Here is a 19,102-nt window from a genome sequence, read left to right as displayed (position 1 = left end):
GGAGGAGCGCGGGGGAAGCCGCTCCTCCGCCGGACCGAACGCTGCCTTCGGCCGGAACACTTTGACCGCTACGGACGGAGACTTGGAGCGGACACACACACACACACACACACACACACACACACACACACACTGCACAGCTCCCAGGCGCACTGGACCGGACCGGACCCGGCGCAGTCATGCCCATCAGAAAGAAAGGTAAGACGTTTCCCCAACTCTTTCCCGGTTATCCTGCTAACGGATGGGTCGCGACCTGCAGCCCGGACTCGGTCCCGGTCCCGGTCCCGGCCCAGTCGGGTCCGGCCGAGCCGAGCCTGTCAGTCCGTTAGCCGAGCTGCTAACAGCGGGAATGTGGGGCAGCTCCTCTGCAACTAAAAATAAAGTTAATATTAATAAAGCATCCACGGGCTCCAGGAACAGAAGGTACCCTGCCGGACCGAACCGCGCACACACACACACACACACACACACACACACACACACACACACAAACGCAGTTCTGAGTGTCATTGGTGGCGGGACAGCGGCAGACCCCAGTCCTGGTCCGACCCGTACCTGCCGGATCTGGATCAACGGGCCGGTCCGCCGGCAGGTTGCGGCCGCTCCCGGAAGCTCCACGCCGGACCTCGGCCTCCTCCTGACTCCTGCTTTGTGTCCGTCAGACGCCCAGCGGGCCTTGCTGCTCCTGGAGGAGTACCGGGCCAAGCTGACCCACGCCGAGGACCGACACCTGCGGATCTCCATCCAGAGGGTCATCGACATCTTCCAGAGCAACTTGTTCCAGGCTCTGATAGGTAGGAGCCTCCGGTCCGACCGCCGCTACTGCCTTCGCCGACTCGTTGACTTTGCAGATTTATGTTAAGACGTTCGTGCGATCACACCTTACGGCGAGGAATCCGTTTCCGGGCAACGAAACCTACTGGTCTGCGGACCGGGCTGGTCCGAGGGCAGGGTCTCCTCACGTCTTGTGCTTTAGAACAAGATGTCTCACTCAGACGGTAGAAGACCGCTGAGTTGTTGAGTGAGGACGCGAGGGCCGTCCGCAGGCCATCAGGTCTGCGGACGGCGTTTCGGTGCCGCGTGGACGATGGCGAGCGAATACCCGCGGTGAAGTCAGACACCGGTTTCTCCCTGATGGTCCCCAGCTGACCCATCTTTTTGACGGAGATGGGGAACATCTTGATCTTAGACCACGTCGAGTACTGCTACCAATCAGCTGGCAACACCTCTTCACCACCGCTCCCTGAGGTTGTCCCAGGCTCTGCGGCCATATTTCATTTTTAGAGTTGCAGGTGTTTATCTTCATGAGCGCAGGGGTCCAAACAGAGGTGGAGGTTTCAGGTCAGGAGAAGAGCTGCTTCTTCTTGTCCAAGGGAAACCGATAGCCGTTGTTGCTGCAGGGAATGTATCACGCACATCCGCCCCCATCCCGCGGTCCCCGCCGGTGGACGGGCTGACCTCGGGACCACGAGAGGTTCCTGCTCGAGGGAAGCTAGCCGAGCTGCGGCCTTCGGTCTCTCATGTAGACTTGGCTCTGTCGTTTGACCCCCTCCTGCCACGAGTCTTCGGACCTTCAGGATGTCTCCGGGCATTTAAGTCCAAACGTTGTGCCGCTCGTCACGCCCGTCCATGACCTTCGAGGGATCCCATCGTCCTATTTGATCCATTATTTTACCAGCCACATAAAAATGACAACACAAGTTTCTCAACATATCTCCAAGTTTGTAGAAAGTTGGAGGAAAAATTAACTTTTCACTCATAGGCCGCCATTGTTGTATCCGTGGCAACGTTGTCTGCGTCGTGACACCAGGAGGTCGGCCTGGGCTCGGCCCCGTTGGTTTTAGCATCTGCGCGACCTTTCCCGTTTGGATCTGAGAGAGACGTGAGCGTGGAGGAGAACGCTAACGCTGAAGACAGCATTCAAAATGAGGTCCGGCAAAGATGCCAAGAGGCAGCAGAAGTTGCTGGTGTGCGTGAGGCGGCCGCATTGCGATGCTACCAGAGAAGGAGCTCCCCTTTGTGTCACGGGCTGTTCACTGTAGACTTCCAGACGTCTGCGCTGACCCGACGGGCGACTCGTCGTGGGCTTTCTCCGCAACGGTGCCGTGATCTTTACCCGTCAGATGCTCCTGGTGCAGCAGCGTGTTGTCGGCATCCTCGCAGGTGAACAGTCGCCGTCTCTCTCCACTCATTTCCCGAGGACCTTTTGTCTGCGCTGAAAGAATACTGTAGACACTTGATTTAGCTTTCGTGTCCGTTTGAAACCGGTAGCACTCGTGAGCTCTTTTGGCGGCTTAGCCGGGCTAAACGCTTCAAACGCATCCAGAGAGAAGCGTAGAGAAAACGGCCACCGATCCCAAGGCAGTTGTGAACGACCACAAGCATCTTTCCAACTCCTTTCTTCTTCTCTTGTCCCTTGGAAAGCTGTAGACCAGGATCAGTCCCTTTGTTCCCCTTGAACAGGAGATGGCCTCCAAAAGCAGCGCAATGTGGCATTATTAGCGTATATACTGTATTGAGCAAAAGTTAGCGCTCGCAGAAAGTCGACGTAAACACGAGAAACACCTTGGCACGTCATCTGTCCAGCATACATAGCGCTAGTAAACAATGGCGGCGCCCCAGGGTGCAAAGATGTGTTGTACATTAAGGTTTTAGTCCGTATGAGTTCTTGGTGCTTTTGTTTTTTTAACGACACATTCTAGTATGAGAGGAACAGTAAAGCATCTTTCTGCCTGTTAGTGCTCCCAGGCGGGTTCGTCCTGAGGAGTTCTGCAGGAGATGCTCGCAGACTCAGCACGGAGCCGACAGACCAGGACGGCCCACGGCGGAGGCCTTGACCTGCTACCGCTAACTGGCAGCGCTGGGATGGGCTCGTGTGACCACCCGCTTAGAGATAAACAGATGTATCCATTATCACGGGGGTCCAACCGGACGGTACCGACCCGTTTTACCAGAAGGTTGTCGGGATGAGCCGTTACCGACCCGATTGGAGGAGGACTTTCACCCGGCTGATTCCCGGACGTTCCCGTCACAATAAAACTAACCCGTTCGGGGTTCTTGCGACGCAGATGGTACATTCCGTTGAGCTAGCAGTGAGCGAGCTTTGCTAGCGACGTCAACGCAGATCAGGTCAGGAACGGATCCAGATCCATCGGTTGGAGCCAAGTGCATCTGAAGGACCCTGGACCTCTTACTGGATCGATGGTGTAAACCGGGTCCCCACACATCCTGGGAAACTTGGAGATGACCAATTATCTGGTCACGGACAACATGGAAATTTGGGGGGGGGACACGGTCCAGGGAAGACCTGGAAGACGGTCTCCATTGGCCTTGGACTTGAGATTTATTGCTTCAGACCCTAGCGAGGACTCGGGTTCTCCAGAGAAGCATCTGGAGACCTCCAGATGAAGCGTGCCGCCGGGGTTGGTCTGCTCGGGATACACGTCAGAACTTCCAACGAGGTCATAGGGGATTTGGAAGAGATAGTCTAGCCGTCGACCCTTTGGGGGTGGACAGGAGGTCCATGAGTCAATGTAGTGAACTAAGAAGAGCAGGATGTGCAAAAAAGAGACCAGATCTCAGGGGTCGACATGTCCTGTACCTTTAAGCGTGATGACCTTTGACCCGCCGAAGCGAGAGTCACACCCGACCTTACGTCACTTTCAATTTGCCAAAACCCCCCAAGGATGTCCGCGGCCGGCCGAGCAGGTTGTAATCCCTCTGGACACGACGATTACACGCACCATAATCCCCATCGCCGCTGGGGGGCTTCACTTTCTGCTCCTCTGGCCCGATTTCCTCCAGCAGATGGTTTGGGTGGTCAGTGGGAGCCGCAGTTCACTCCAGGAGAAGAAAGGTGTGCGGCTGAGGGAGCGGAGAGCCCGAGGGCCGTCTGGGAGGTCCCCCCTCGGAGGCACTCACCTCCCGGTGTGGGGTTTTCTCTCCGATGAGGAGACTAGAAGGCCTCGCAGGAACACTGGTTTGTAGGTTGTCTCGTAAGAAGCTGGAGTCAGATCATTCGGAGCTTCTGACTTGGGTGATCGATCAAGCTGGTGATGAGATGATTATTGATAACATTTTGTCAGCAGACCTGGTCTGAAGATGATGGTTGCGCTGTTTTGCACGAAACCAGAGGGAACTGGGGTCTCTGGTTCCGCGGGTGTGACGGGCCCAGAAGAAGAGGTCAAGTCCACAGACAACTGGGGTGTCAAACGATCGGATGACGAAGGTCCGTCGGGACCTCCCGTCGGGGGAGGATCATAACGAGGTCCGTTCCTGCTCGGGATCTTCCGGAGGGCCGGCGGCTCCACGCGGTCCTGAGCGAAGTGAAACTCTAGCAGCAGCGGCAGCAGCGGGAGGAGATGTGACAAGTTATTTTTAGATGTTCAGCAGCTTCACAACTTCATTGATATCTGATCTATTTCAAGGCATCAAACGGGTTACACAACTCCTCCATCAGCTGCTGCTCCTCATCTACGGGCGGCCCGGTCCCCCCGGCCACGTGCCGCTCCAGGACACCGCGGGTCAGATGTTCGGCGTTTGTCCAGCCGGCCTCCGGAGGTCATGTGACCTGCCGCCGCGAGACGCTCGTCCAGATCGGAGCGTCGCGCTTTCGACGGCCGAACTGGTTGTCTCGTGAAGATGTTCGACCCCCATCCGGGATCGCGAACGGACCTCAGGCCAGGCTGAGAGCTTCTCTGTGCCTGAGGTCTCCCGCCGTCTGAGGTCTTAGACGGTGACATCTGGATGACCGAGAGCCTCAGATGAGCCCGAGGTTCATGAAGTGGGATCAGCAGGTGGTCTTTGGCCACCATCAGTAAATCAGTAAACCGTCTGGCGGGTGACCGACCTCCGCCCGTGTTTGTGTCGGGAACTTCGGTTCTTCCGAAGAACGCCGACCTTCGCTTTGAATGATTTCGTGACGGTCGTGAGAACTTCAGGTTCCGGCTGTGGAAGGAAACCGCCGGCTGCCCGTTCCTGCCGAGATGTTGTTCTTCCGCGAGGAGCCGCTGCCGTCGCCTTGTTGGAGTGAGATGTCTGCCTGTCCGACCCCCAGATATCCAGGAATTCTACGAAGCGACCTTATTGGACAGCCAGAGGTGGGCGGAGTCTTCCAAGGCGTCGGACCCCTCGGCTCCGGTCACCCTGTGGGACTTCAGCTTCCAGAGCGTGACGCTGACCTCGGACACCAGCATCGAGGTGAGAACGTACTGACGTCGCCACGTTTGCGTGCCCGCGGGGCGGAAGGATTGATCCTGTCCGAGGATTGGTTGTCAGGGGAGGTCCTCCCCCTCTAGCGGGCCCCGCGGTTCACCTGCCGCCCACACGGACCTGAAGAGGTCAAAGGTCACCATGTGACGTTCGCTGTCCTGTGAACTCCAAGCTGCATGTTCCTACGAGCAGCCTGGTCCTCAACGTGTCCCGAACAACGGCTTACATTTGTATAAGTGCCCGTCTGTCTGTCTGTCTCAGGGTTTCCACTGGTCATTAAAAAGCATTTGCTGTCATGAAATAGCTTTTACTGATATTACAGCATTAAAAAGCATGAAGTGAAATTCTAGAGGCATTATAAATAAGGTTACACTAGATGGGAGAAGAGCAGGTCTTTGCACTGCACTGTGAGTAGCCTTTGTAAATGTGTAATCATTTGGATTTAAATGTAGTGATGCCGGGTGCCGATTGACAGGCTGCACGGAGTTTCAGCGCCGCTCATCAAGTGCGGTGTTGTCGGATTAGGGTTATGGTCAGGGTTATGGTTAGGGTTATGGTTAGGGACAGGGTTATGATTAGGGTTAGCCGTTCCAGGTCTGCTTGATGCCACAGCTGGTTCTTTCCGTAACGGAAAACCAAATGCATTGTTGAGTCACGTGTGCAAAAAAGTGATAAAACTTTGCTCAGTGGCCCTCACTGCGGTTGAATGTTACGCGCCATCAGGGCTGCTGCTGCTCCGACCGCTGCGGCCGCCGCCACGGAGGGGTGCTCCGTGCGCCCCGCACCGCTGGTGTCCGTCAAACTAGGCGTCTCTGAGCTGTTTCAGGCCATTCTCTCTGATATGGCTAAATCTGTTACATGGGGAAAGAACAAACTAAAGCGACATAATAACATTTGGACATGGCGCTCAGGGAAGTGGTGACCTGTAACATAACACAACAAACTGTTGAGGCCCAGAGACTTGTCTGGGACCAGGTCAGAGCTAGTGGAGATCTCCTCACAAAGTGTCCCTCACAAAAGAACTGCTGGCTTCTGCAGCCTCAGCCGGGCAAATACAGGATGTCCCTCCGTGAAGAGAGGAGGAAGCCAGCGGGAGCCGTGCGTGGACTAAAACAAGCATCGGACGATGAGCCGGAAGCACGGAGAAAGGAAAAGGCCATGCTGACGAAGGTGTATGCCGGCTTCAGGAGGACGCTGATGAGCTTTCTGAGAAAGCTGGAAACAACGCAGGCAGTGCACGCACGCTTGAAATCACCAGGTCAAATGCCCTGAGGAGGAGATACCAGGACAAATGCCTTGAAGCCAAAAACATTGAGACAGAGTGGGAGCCAGAAGAAGACAAACTTAGAAATACACGCTAATTACTTTACATGCCAGGCATTTGGCAGACGCTTTTCTCCAAAGCGACTTACAGGAAGTGCAATTCAGTCACCGAAGATCCAAAGTACCAGTAGTTGGAAGTCAGAAGTGACCACTCGACCAAATAGCCGTCTCAGAACCACATACATACATACATACATACATACATACATACATACATACATACATACATACATACATACATACATACATACATACATACATACATACATACATACATACATACATACATACATACATACATACATACATACATACATACATACATACATACATACATACATACATACATACATACATACATACATTCTTTCTTTCTTTCTTTCTTTCTTTCTTTCTTTCTTTCTTTCTTTCTTTCTTTCTTTCTTTCTTTCTTTCTTTCTTTCTTTCTTTCTTTCTTTCTTTCTTTCTTTCTTTCTTTCTTTCTTTCTTTCTTTCTTTCTTTCTTTCTTTCTTTCTTTCTTTCTTTCTTTCTTTCTTTCTTTCTTTCTTTCTTTCTTTCTGGGGGGAGGGGGGGCTAAGCATGATTAGTAGGGTAAAAGTTAAATCCACATGCTTCTTTAGTTGGATATAAATGGTTGAGATTATTCTAAACCATCGTATCTGCAGTTGGACATGCGCATTGAATTAGTTTAAAGTGGCGTTAAAAAACATTCAACTAAGGCGCCGTAGATACCTGCAGACAGCCTGCTGCCTGAGGCAGGAGGTCACGCCAGGCAGTGCCTCCCCCTGCTGGTGGAGGGATGGCAAACATTTGATACACACTTTGATCCTGCAAAGAGTGTGTGTGTGTGTGTGTGTGTGTGTGTGTGTGTGTGTGTGTGTGTGTGTGTGTGTGTGTGTGTGTGTGTGTGTGTGTGTGTGTGTCCGTCCCTGATGCTGTCTCTCTCCCTGTAACCGCTGGTCCGTGGTAGGAGTCCCCCCTCCTAAGTGAAATCCTGCTCACGTTGGCTCAGGCCGACGTCCTGACTCCCAGACAAGTAAGTACTGGCCTCTGGCGGGTCGGGGTCGGGGTGGGCGCTGTGATCCACCTTCACCGCATGCCCCATGTTCATGTGCTTTGGGCCGTCGGCGGGTGTGGGGCTCTTGGATCTCGTGTCAGGTAGCTCCTCTAGTGGCTCTTCTCCACCATGGGCTCCAGCAGGACTTCTGGTCTGGGGGTCGCCCAACAGCACCAAGCTGTTGTGACGTGGTTTTTCTGCTCCACAATACTAAACACACAACAATGGAGGAGGTGGAGGCCATGGAGGACCTGCTGCTCCGTCTGGGGCTTCTTGTACCACAAAGCAGGCAGGACAAAATCCAGAGGAGGCTACAGGGGGAGAGCCGCAACAGCAGCTGTGCTAACTGCCATGCTGCACTCCGGTACTCAAGAAGTACTTTGCTTCAAAGAAGTACCTGTTTCCAAAGAGATACCTGGCACTGTGCACTATAGATGGACCTGTTTCCAAAGAGATACCTGGCACAGGGTACTACAGGTGGACCTGGTATGATAGAGATACTTGGACCTCGGTCTTATAGATGGACCTGGTAATAAAGAGATACCTGGCACAGGGTACTATAGATGGACCTGGTACTAAAGAGATACCTGGCACAGGGTACTACAGGTGGACCTGTTTCCAAAGAGATACCTGGCACCGGGTACTATAGATGGACCTGGTACTAAAGAGATACCTGGCACAGGGTACTACAGGTGGACCTGTTTCCAAAGAGATACCTGGCACCGGGTACTATAGATGGACCTGGTACTAAAGAGATACCTGGCACAGGGTACTACAGGTGGACCTGGTATGATAGAGATACTTGGACCTCGGTCTTATAGATGGACCTGGTACTAAAGAGATACCTGGCACAGGGTACTACAGGTGGACCTGGTATGATAGAGATACTTGGACCTCGGTCTTATAGATGGACCTGGTACTAAAGAGATACCTGGCACAGGGTACTACAGGTGGACCTGTTTCCAAAGAGATACCTGGCACCGGGTACTATAGATGGACCTGGTACTAAAGAGATACCTGGCACAGGGTGCTACAGGTGGACCTGTTTCCAAAGAGATACCTGGCACCGGGTACTATAGATGGACCTGGTACTAAAGAGATACCTGGCACAGGGTACTACAGGTGGACCTGGTATGATAGAGATACTTGGACCTCGGTCTTATAGATGGACCTGGTACTAAAGAGATACCTGGCACAGGGTACTACAGGTGGACCTGTTTCCAAAGAGATACCTGGCACCGAGTACTATAGATGGACCTGGTACTAAAGAGATACCTGGCACAGGGTACTACAGGTAGACCTGGTATGATAGAGATACTTGGACCTCGGTCTTATAGATGGACCTGGCACTAAAGAGATCACTTTTTAGCTCCAGGTACTCTCACTGATGGAACCACTGGAGTGGGTGCTTGAGCTGAGTGTTGGCCAGGAACCACAGGTGTTGCTGCAGATCCTTCTCTCCATGTCAGAGAGGAAAGAGGTCATGTGACCATCAGGCAGATGAAGGTGGTGGACAGGATTGTAGAAGGTGTAGAAAGTCATCCAGCTGCTATCTTTGATCCTTTCGAATTGGTACGTTTCAGTTTTCAAAGTGTTTTTTTGAGTAGTTTAGAAGAAAAAGTCCAAAGGTTTGTGAGAACAATCGAGACGAGGAGAAGGATGGAAGACGGAGGTGGCTCCTGCGATTGGTGATATCTGACGAAGGGGTGAAGGTTCAGTCTGGACCGGGGCGTTGTGGAGTGCAGGGTGATTCCCTCTCTGGTTTCCTCCTGGTGAACATCCGCGACATGCAGGGGTCAGAGGTCGGGGGTCGTCCCGCAGCTTGCCATCCCACCGCAGAGCAGAGATCCTGGCTCGTACGTGGACCCCCACATTCATCCTGCTGCGGCAACAAGGGCCGCGCTGAGGGTGGGGGTCCGGTGACGGCCCAGAACTTCCTCACCTGTAGGCTAAGTTTCTCATCTTCATCTCCATCCTGTGATTGTTTCACAAAGCGAAACCCTATTTCTTACATTGCACCTTTATTGATCACTGCATCGTTACCCTGACCGATCAATGCGAGTACCAGATGCCCCGCCTCTTCCTGTTGTTGTTTGGTTGCGTGAAGAAACCATCTCAAGGGAATGCGTGAGCTTTGCCGCAGGATGGAGAACCTTTTCCAGAAGAACCATGTCCAGTTTGACCCCCAACCGCTGGGCTGGGGAACCTGTGAAGGTGGTTTCTCCTGGAAGGTCCCCCTCCTTCAGTGTGAAGGAACCAGAAGTAACACGCTGAATTAGAAGCAGAAGCCCACGATGACCGGCAGGGGGCGACAAGCACCGCCCCCATGGCGTGACCCGTCAAATCCTTCGAACAGATGGAACGTCAGAGATGTGACACCTCTGGAAATGGGAACGTGAACTTTACCTTCACAGGATTTGAACTCTGACCTCCAGTCCATTGGTGCAGCCGACGCCCTTCAGGAAAATTTCCGCTTCTTTCACAAAATGCATTGCGACGAGTCCCCAAAGTAAAGGATCAGAGAATTCATCTGGAAGTCTCTTGAAGGAGAACGTCAGGACCATCATCTTTAACACGGTTTCCTCTTCTACACCCTTTTCAAACCGGCATCTCAGTGAAGGTCCTCAGAGCTTTGCTGCCCTCTGCTGGCCCTCTGAAGGAGCTCCCTGAGGTCCTCAGTCAGCAGAAGGGACCCCCTCCTCTGGTTCTGGGCCTCCTTAGAATGCTTTAGTTTCTCAATCCCAGGAAGTGGACGCCTGCAGTATCATTGCTCGGTTCTTAATTGGTCTTCAGAGTTGAGGTGGTCCTCTTCAGTTTGGTGACCAGCTGTCCTGCTGTCATGTGATGGTCAGCTTCTCAGACTGACTGCAGCCACTGCTCACGACACCTTCAAGGTCCATCAGAAGATTGGACTTCTGATGTGTCTTTTACAGTTTGGAACTCCAAAGATGGACATTGATGATGAGGGATCATCATCATCACCCTGGTGTGTGTGTGTGTGTGTGTGTGTGTGTGTGTGTGTGTGTGTGTGTGTGTGTGTGTGTGTGTGTGTGTGTGTGTGTGTGTGTGTGTGTGTGTGTGTGTGTGTGTGTGTGTGTGTGTGTGTGATAGGCTATCTCTCCTGCTGTAACCCCTGGTAGGACCCCCCCCACCAATGAAATCCTGCTCATGTTGGCTTGGGTTGACCTCCCGCCTCATGGACAAATACTGGCCTCTGCTGGGTCAGGGGTCAGGGGTCAGGGGTCAGGTAGGAAGTCAGATGTGTGTCGTTAACCCTTTGGACACCCAAAATCTGAACTTGGATGCTGCTTTTGATGGATTATTCAGGTGTTAGTGTATGAATATCTGCTGGGGTGTCCAGTAATAACTGAACTGATGTGACCTGCGTGTGTGTGTGTGTGTGTGTGTGTGTGTGTGTGTGTGTGTGTGTGTGTGTGTGTGTGTGTGTGTGTGTGTGAGTATGCATGTGTGTATAAAAGCTAGCTGGGTAAATTTAGAAGAAAGCAGTCACATCTGAACCTGTCAGATTCCATCACTGTCACATTCTGAGGCTGCAGCGTAGGATGACGTGTGTGTGTGTGTGTGTGTGTGTGTGTGTGTGTGTGTGTGTGTGTGTGTCAGATGTTGACCATGAAGCTGTCCGATGAAGCCCCATCGGTGTTTGGTGTGATGGTATTTGAAAGTTGAAAGGCCCAGCAGGAAGTGAACTGATCGGAGTGGGAAGCGACGACGGAGGCGTCCGTGATGTAACGTTGTGATGTTCCATGGTGATCTTCTCAAGGCCTTTTGAGTGGTATCTTCCCATCCAGCTGTTAGTTTGGCCGGTCGACCGGGATTCTACCTTGGCTGTCGGCGCTGGCTTTGGCTCCTTTAAGGCTCCGCCTCCTGTTGTCTCCTCCTCTTCCTCTGTCCTCCCCCGTCTCTACCTTCCCTGAGGATGCTTTCTCCCTGAGTCATGTGACCAGCCTCTCTCCCCACCGACCAATCACATCCCCACATAGGAATGCTGGGTACACACACACACACACACACACACACACACACACACACACACACACACACCATCATCATCTCAGCTCTGACAGCGAGAGTGAGCGAGTAGGAGAGAGTGAGATAGACTGAGAGGTGGAGAGCGTGGAGGCGAGAGGGGAGGAGGAGGAGGAGGAGGAGGAGAGGGGCTGAGAAGGTCGAGAGGAAGCGGACTATTTTCTACCAGAAGACCAGGAGGAGGAGGAGGAGGAGGAGGGGGGGGTTTGAGGCAGGCGGGGGAGGTGGATGAAGGAAGAGCTCCGGGAGTGGTTTCCTCCTCGCCGCCATGGAGCGCAGCGAGGAATGAGGGCGGATGGTGAGAGCAGGGAGCAGCAGCAGCAGCAGCGGAGGGGGAGGCGGGGGGGCAGGGGAAGCTGGCGTGGGAGGGGGAGGGGCGGGGGGGAAGGGGGCGCCGTGGGAGGAGCCGCCGACGCTCCCGACGCCCGTCGGCCAGCGGCCCCGACGGGAGGTCCCCCGGAGGCAGGAAGGTGGAGTGCTTCTCCCCCGTCCTCTGCCACTGCAAGGTGGCCTGCAGCAACAGCACCATCTCCCTCATGTTCGGCTGCAAGGTGGGTGGAGCCTGGGGGGGGAGGGGGGGGGGGGGGCAAACATCACCTGGTGGACCTCAGGCCACAACCAACATGGCCGCGTGCACGTGAAGGCTCCGGTCCGGCGGTACGCTCCGTGCTAAGCTAGCTCGGTTCCTCCGGGTCTTCATCGTGGATGACGCTCTCGGGCAACATCTGAGATCTCCGGCCGTCTGCTGTCAGGTTCAGGCCTGCTCTGTGGCAGACGTGGAGGTAGCGGCCACCATCTAGTCCAGTAGCTCCACGGCCCTTCCAGTAGGGAAGAAGCAGAAGACTTACAACCGGCTGCGGGTTCAAATCCCAGCAGGAAGTAGGAAGACCAATCCTTTGCTTCCCTCCTCCCCTCCGACTCCCGTAGACATGAACGCAGTCCATTGGTGAGCAGCAACCTTCTGGCAGAGTAGGAACCTCATCCAGATCACTCCCAACCCTTCAACCTCCTCCTGGATCAGACCCCCAGGACCCCCTTCCTGCTTTAGACCTGGTCCAGTCCTTCGAGGAGCATAGGCTCTGCCCTGTGTGTGTGTGTGTGTGTGTGTGTGTGTGTGTGTGTGTGTGTGTGTGTGTGTGTGTGTGTGTGTGTGTGTGTGTGTGAGGTCCAAGTCCAGCTGGAATGTGACACCCTGATATTCACGTTGGTCATACAGGATCGAGTCCACCTCCTCTGACCAGGCAGGCCTGACCGTGAACCCTGAAGACGGAGAACCTCCTCTGAGACCGTTGGTGTCTGTATGGAGTGAAGAGGCCGGTCTTCTGGTCCATCCACTGTCAGCAGGCAGTCCTCCAGTGAGGTCTCTATGATGGGTCCCGGTGCTATCCTTGGTCTCAGGTGTCCTGGTGCCGTGATGGTCCACAGGCTGCCTCCAGAGGATCTTCATGGAGGCGAGGATGTCGCTGTCTTGCATGTTCATGCCAGTATTGATTGTGAAACCACGAAACTGCCAAGTGGACCACAGGAGGAGATGGAACCAGATGAATTTCCATGACCGCGGCTCTTAACAACACTGTTTCTGACCTCATAGGTTTACATACCAACCTCTGACTGCCTGATGGACTAAACCCTAGTCCCTGAGCCCGGGGCAGAGGTCATGACCCTGACCTCATAAGGATGGTCTTTGGTGTGTGCTGGACCAGGACCAGGGGGGTCCACCGAGGGACAGGGCCAGGACCAGAGGTTCTACCGAGTGACAGGACCCATAGCGTCCACTGATGGACAGGGGCCAGGATCAGGGGGTCCACCCAGGGGCAGGACCCAGAGTGTCCACTGAGGGATAGGGCCTAAACCAGGGGGGGGTCCACTGAGGGGCAGGACTAGGGGGTAGAAGATAATTCCTCATGAAGTTACAGCAAGAAGTGCTTGACCTTTGAACAGAGTCCTGTACTGGTGTCCACGGTCTCCACAGACACACTGTTGTCATGGCAATGTTGATAGTCTCACAGTTAAGACCACCTCCGATCAATAATTGATCGGCACCAATCGGACCCATTGACAAGTCAGAGTGAGCCCGTATTTTGGAGTCGCCCATAAATCCTGATCCATAACTCAGTTCTGTCGGTGGTGCAGAGGTTCTGGAAGCGTCCCGCTGACCCACCCTGTCCCTGTTGCAGAAGTACCGGCAGCAGGATGAGGACGGGTCCCCCCAGGACCAGAGCTCCCCTCAGCCCATGGAGGAGCCGGGTGGGCCCGAGCTGGTGCAGGTGGCGGAGAAGAACCTTTCCCAGATCGAGAATGTGCACGGATACGTGACCCACACCCACATCTCGCCCATGAAGGTACGTGTTTGCCGGCGCCTTCCCTCGTTCAGGAGTCGCGGGTGGACGTCCTGCTTTTCCTGACCGTCATCGCAGTGTCAGCAGGTCCCTCAGAGGCTCCGTCCCCATGAATTCCTCCTCGGATGTTTAGCGGGAAGCGAGAGGAGGTCGGGCTTTGAGGGAACATCTGAGCCGGGCTCTGTGCTGTGTCAGTTGGTTTCCAGAAGACCAGGTTGTTCCGGTGGACCTCAGAGCTCTGAGGCTCCGGAGCCTCTGGTTCCGCCTCCCGCAGTGACCTCACGCTTACGTGGATCTGATCGGGGATGGTTTCGGCCGCTCACGTCGCCCTGCTTCCTGCCCTCCTCCCCTTGTCTCCTCCTGTCCTCGTCCTCCCGCCGTGACCCCAAGGCTGACCTTTGACCAGCAGAGACCCGCGGGTCCAGCTGGAGACGGCGGTCCGAACGTTCTGTCGATCAGAAGTGAGGGGTCTGTCCGGTGATCGGGACTTCAGCAGAAGAAGGAGTAGACATGTTTGGTGGCGTCTCTACGGTTAGATAACGATCGTTTAATGTGGGACAAACGGTAACTTGGCCAGCTGACACAGAGGCCTTGTCGGCATGGCAACAGACAACATCCACGCGCCAGACGGAACATCGCTGCCCCCTTGTGGTGACATTTGTTTTAGTTTCTTGGCTTTCCTAGAACCTTGGCTAAACTAGAAGCAGCACCTCAGACCTGCAGGAGGTGTTGAGAGGCCGGGCCTCACACCTGCACGACCGACATCAGGTCAACCAGATGGAACGTCACGAGCAGCTTCAGAGCAAAGAACCCAGATCATTTACAGTCTAGTGGCCACGCAGAAGGTGCAGAGCTTTCATGCAGGTCAGCCTGGAGCAGAGAGCTAAACGTGAGCCAGTGAGGAGACAAGTGAGGACCAGGATGTGATGGGTGAAGGTCCCGCCGGACGAGGGCAGCAGCGGTGTCTCCTGATTGAAGGAACGATGACTGACCCCGGGGGTCGGAGCAGGAGGTCCCACCTCGAGGAGATCTCACCATGCCGTGGTGACACCTCGGTCCTTGTGTCCTAAGCCCTGTGTGTGATGGTGACCTGTGTCCTCACCTTTGACGCCTGTGTGATGAGGACCTTTGACCCCTGTGTATGAAGATGACCTGTGTCCTTACCTGTGACCTCTGTGTGATGACCTTTGACCCCTGTGTGAAAATGACCTGTGTCCTCACCTGTGACCTCTGTGTGATGACCTTTGACCCCTTGTGTGAAGATGACCTGTGTCTTGACCTTTGACCCCTATCTGATGATGACTCATGACCTCATCTTTGACCCATATCTGATGACCTTTGACCCCTGTGTGTGATGATGACCTGTGTCCTGGACTTTGACCTCTGTGACGATGACCTTTGAGCCCTGTTCCCTGACCTTTGACCCCTGTATTTCCTCGCCTATGACCCCGGTGTGTGATGGTGACCTTTGACCCCTGTGTAGGTGCCGTCGCTGGAGTGCGTGTTTGACGGCGCCCCTCGGCCGGAGCTCCCCTCCCCCACGTCCTCTACCCTTTCCCCGCACGGCGAGGATAGCCCCCTCCCCTCCTGCTCCTCCAATCCCTACCCCCCGATCCAGGTAACCCCCCTGCATGTTGGCAGTCGCCATGGTAACGGGTGGGACGGGTCCCCCGGGAGCCGGCCGTTGCGACGGGGCTCGGGAATCTTCTCTCGCCGGCCGGCAGGGGGAGCAGATGACGGGCTTTGGTTGCTAGGATACAGAATCTGGGTCACTCCAAAGTGTTGATGAAGTTCTGGGAGGACAAAGATCTCCAAGCCTCCTACCAGGAGGAGGAGGACGAGGGTGACCTCCGCCCTGACCCCGACCTCTGACCTCCAGAGCCCTTATCTGACCCCTAGTACTCACAAACACACACACACACACACACACACACACACACACACACCTGGATCAGGTCAGAGGTCAATGATCTGCTGCAGGGGGATCTGGGATCAGGCAGAGCCTATGATCATCACTCTGGGAGATGTTTTTTTTTTCTGTGTGTGTGTGTGTGTGTGTGTGTGTGTGTGTCAACAGACAGGCAGTGGTCTAAACTCCTGCCGGCAGACCTGAAAGTCCTCACACCCTGTTCAGACTGCCCTCCTTAAATGCAGGAAGTGTTGATCTGGCTGTGGTTAGGTGACCAGCTGGTGCAGGGCTGTTGGTTCAGGTTTCCAGGGACCTTCTCCTGAACCTGGAGGCCCTGATGACCCCCATCGGTCAAGAGGCTGAATGAGACGGACCAGATCATGTCCAGACACCTTTGGCGCCTCATAATACCTTCGGTTGGTTCAGGACCACCGCCACCTGCTGCTCGGACTCTCCCGTCGCCATGGCTACCATTCAGGTTTCTGTCCTGGGGAGGAGCGTATAAACGTGGAGGTCGCAGAGGAAGCGACAGGAGGAGAAGTCGTACCTTAAAATCCAAGGTGGACCTTCAGGGTTGTTCCACCATTTTGTGTCATCTGATGTTGTCCTCGGGTTGTCCTCGACATCGTGGAGACATCGTGGAGACATCGTGGAGACCGGGGCTGGAGCGCCAGCCGGCCCTCCACACGGTTCCTCTCCCATGGCTCCACTCATCCTCGCCATAAGAATGCCAGTTGAAACCTGAGAAGGTCATCTAGATCCCAGATGTGATGGGTGAAGGTCCCAGGACAAAAGTGGGGTGGGTGGGGGGGTCTACAGGAGCTTTCAGAGGTCAGCTGGAGAAGGAAGGAGTCTTGGTTTTCTGAGGGTTCACATTGTCAGCAGAACATGTGTCGCTCTTGAAGCTCCGCTCTTCTGGTCCGGGTGAAGACCCTGATCCTGAAGGACGGTGCCCTGGAAAGGCTGCCGGTGATATCCATCTCAGAGTGTGAGATGTTCAGTCGCCGGAAGCGGCGGGTCGGGGCGTCGGTCGGTCAGCGGTCGGGTGAGGAAGTAACCGGGTTAATGGTCACCCTCGGCGTGTGTGTCAACACACTCGGAAGATACAGCGCTACGGGACGCCATCCGGCCGGGATGAAACGTCCACCGGAAGCTCCGGGAGATGCTTTGACCTTTGACCCTGCGGCTGACCTGGTCAGAGGAGGGAGGGGTGTGTGGGGGGAGAAGAAGAGGAGGAGGAGGAAGAAAAAGAAGAAGAGGAGGCGGCTGCACTCTGCCTGCAGACACTGGACGGCACTGGTTGAAGAAGATGATGATGGAGGAGGATGAAGATGATGATGCAGCAGCTGCGTCTTCAGACGTCAGACGCTCGTCAGACGCCGTCTCTCTCACCGGCAGCGTCGATCGCCCCGGAGCTCCGAGCCTCTCCTCGCTCTTCTCCGTCTGACAGGACGTCCTCGTCTCCCGCCGGAGGAAGAGGAGGGGGACGCGGCGTGGCTCTCGGCTCCAGCGGCTCCAGCGGCTCCAGCGGCTCCAGCCGAGACGTCCTCCTCAGTAGGCGACATGCTCAACTCAGTCTGGTACGCAAAGAAGGTGGGTCGTCGCATCATGGGGACGCTGCGGAGGACTAAGAGGCTCCACCGCCGCCTGCTGGTAGGCAGCCCCCCCGGTGTGTGTGTGTGTGTGTGTGTGTGTGTGTGTGTGTGTGTGTGTGAGAGACTGACACAATGAGCTGCAGTCAGTGACATGCTGTTCGTCTCTATCGTGTGTATGCGTGTGTATGCGTGTGTGTGTGTGTGTGTGTGTGCGTGCGTGCGTGCGTGTGTGTGCGCGTGCGCGTGTGTGGTGGGTCTTCACCTGCATAAACAGCAGCATGATGTCGAAGCAGACGTGAGGCGCCCTGCAGTAGCACATGCCTTCTCTGCCGTTGCCTAGCAACCTCAGGCTGCTGACACGCAGTGCCCCCCCACCCTGCTGCACAGGCTTCCCACCACACACACACACACACACACACACACACACACACACAAGCTGACAGGAACCTTGCTAATCTCTTGCTCCAGGAGTGATCTGCTCTTGAACCTCCACAACGGAGGTTCCTCCACTTGCTGGAGGAGCTTCACGCCTCCTGCTGTGTCTTCCATGGCTCATCCAGACGTGGGTTCTCAGGTGGAGAAGGTCCCTTCTGTGGTCTGGTGTAAAGGTGTGAATCCTTCAGCGTGGGGGCGGATGGCGTCCCAGGATAAGGAGGACCTCCCCCGTAGATCAGACCGCCGTCTGCGTCCGCCGCTGAGGACGGCTGCTCAGCGAGGCGTCCCCAGGCTGTCATGATTCGGGGGGCCAGCGGGGGGCAGCACCCCCAGTGTCCGCTCCATTACTCTGGCTGGTTTTCAGTTTCCAACTCAGGGTGAGGGGACAATTATCCGTGCGGCCCCACCCGCCGCCTGACACGTGACCGGCCCGCCGAGCGGCGAGGGGCAGACCGACGCTCGGTCAGCGAGCGCCATCCGCAGACCTCCAGCTCTCCGACAGGGACCGGGACGCCCCCTCCTGAGGACCGGGACGTCGTCTTCGGGTCTAGGTTGTCTGCTTTTGGACTACGGCGTACCTCCCGGACCCGCACCGGTCTAGGACCTCGTCCGCGCTCCCTCTCCCGGAGCAATGAGTGGCGGCGAGCCCCCGCCCCCCCCGCAGCGGCGGTCCGAGCCGCAGGTCCAGGCGTCCCTGGCCACCTTCACCGCCTGCACGGTGCCGGCGTCCTGCAGAGCTCGCAGCCGCTTCCTCAACCTGAGGGACAGCGTGAAGAAGAGCCCCACCCGCAGCACCGCCAAGGTGGGGGGGGGGCGGATCGCCTGGAAGGCCTTCGCCCCCAACCAGGTGGGTCGGAGGAACCGAGGTCGGAGGTCACGGTCTGGAGTTAAACGGCCGGCTGGCGTTTTGTAGAATGTTCAGTGGTCACGGGAGCCCGCTGGGACCCCCCCCTCTCCCCCCAGGGGTCGAGTGGAGTCCAAACGGGTCTCCAACGGGCTTCCACAAGGTCTCCACCGGGTCTCCACCGGGTCTCCACCGGGTCTCCACAAGGTCTCCACGTCTGCCCGCCTCCTCCTCCAGAATGTCCTTTCGTTGTCTACTTAGGTTTTAGTCCCGGAGGGGAACTAGTACTGATGTCAATCTGACCAGGCAGCTGTGTGTGTGTGTGTGTGTGTGTGTGTGTG

At 55.5% G+C, this 19,102-nt stretch overlaps 1 protein-coding gene across 7 annotated transcripts in view; it reads left to right on the top strand.

Moving 5' to 3' along the window:
* The first annotated feature begins 41 nt into the window (after positions 1-41).
* Positions 42-19,102, top strand: part of dlg1b (discs large MAGUK scaffold protein 1b) — a 28,833-nt gene continuing 9,772 nt past the window's right edge. For 4 of the 7 annotated variants that reach the window (XM_086172017.1, XM_086172016.1, XM_086172015.1 and 1 more), the window contains exons 1-5: positions 42-198; positions 663-794; positions 5,057-5,199; positions 13,817-13,981; positions 15,462-15,596. In XM_086172017.1, the coding sequence (XP_086028143.1) occupies positions 180-198; positions 663-794; positions 5,057-5,199; positions 13,817-13,981; positions 15,462-15,596 (594 nt within the window). In that variant the 5' untranslated portion in view covers positions 42-179. The remainder of the gene's footprint in view (positions 199-662; positions 795-5,056; positions 5,200-13,816; positions 13,982-15,461; positions 15,597-19,102) is intronic. The other 3 variants (XM_086172021.1, XM_086172020.1, XM_086172019.1) reach the window with 1 other exon arrangement.

Source organism: Fistularia commersonii, chromosome 25 (assembly GCF_037954325.1).
Source record: "Fistularia commersonii isolate RoL2024-O1a breed Wild chromosome 25, RoL_Fcom_v1.0, whole genome shotgun sequence".
Lineage (NCBI taxonomy): Eukaryota > Metazoa > Chordata > Actinopteri > Syngnathiformes > Fistulariidae > Fistularia > Fistularia commersonii.
This window is presented reverse-complemented; position numbering and strand designations above follow the sequence as displayed.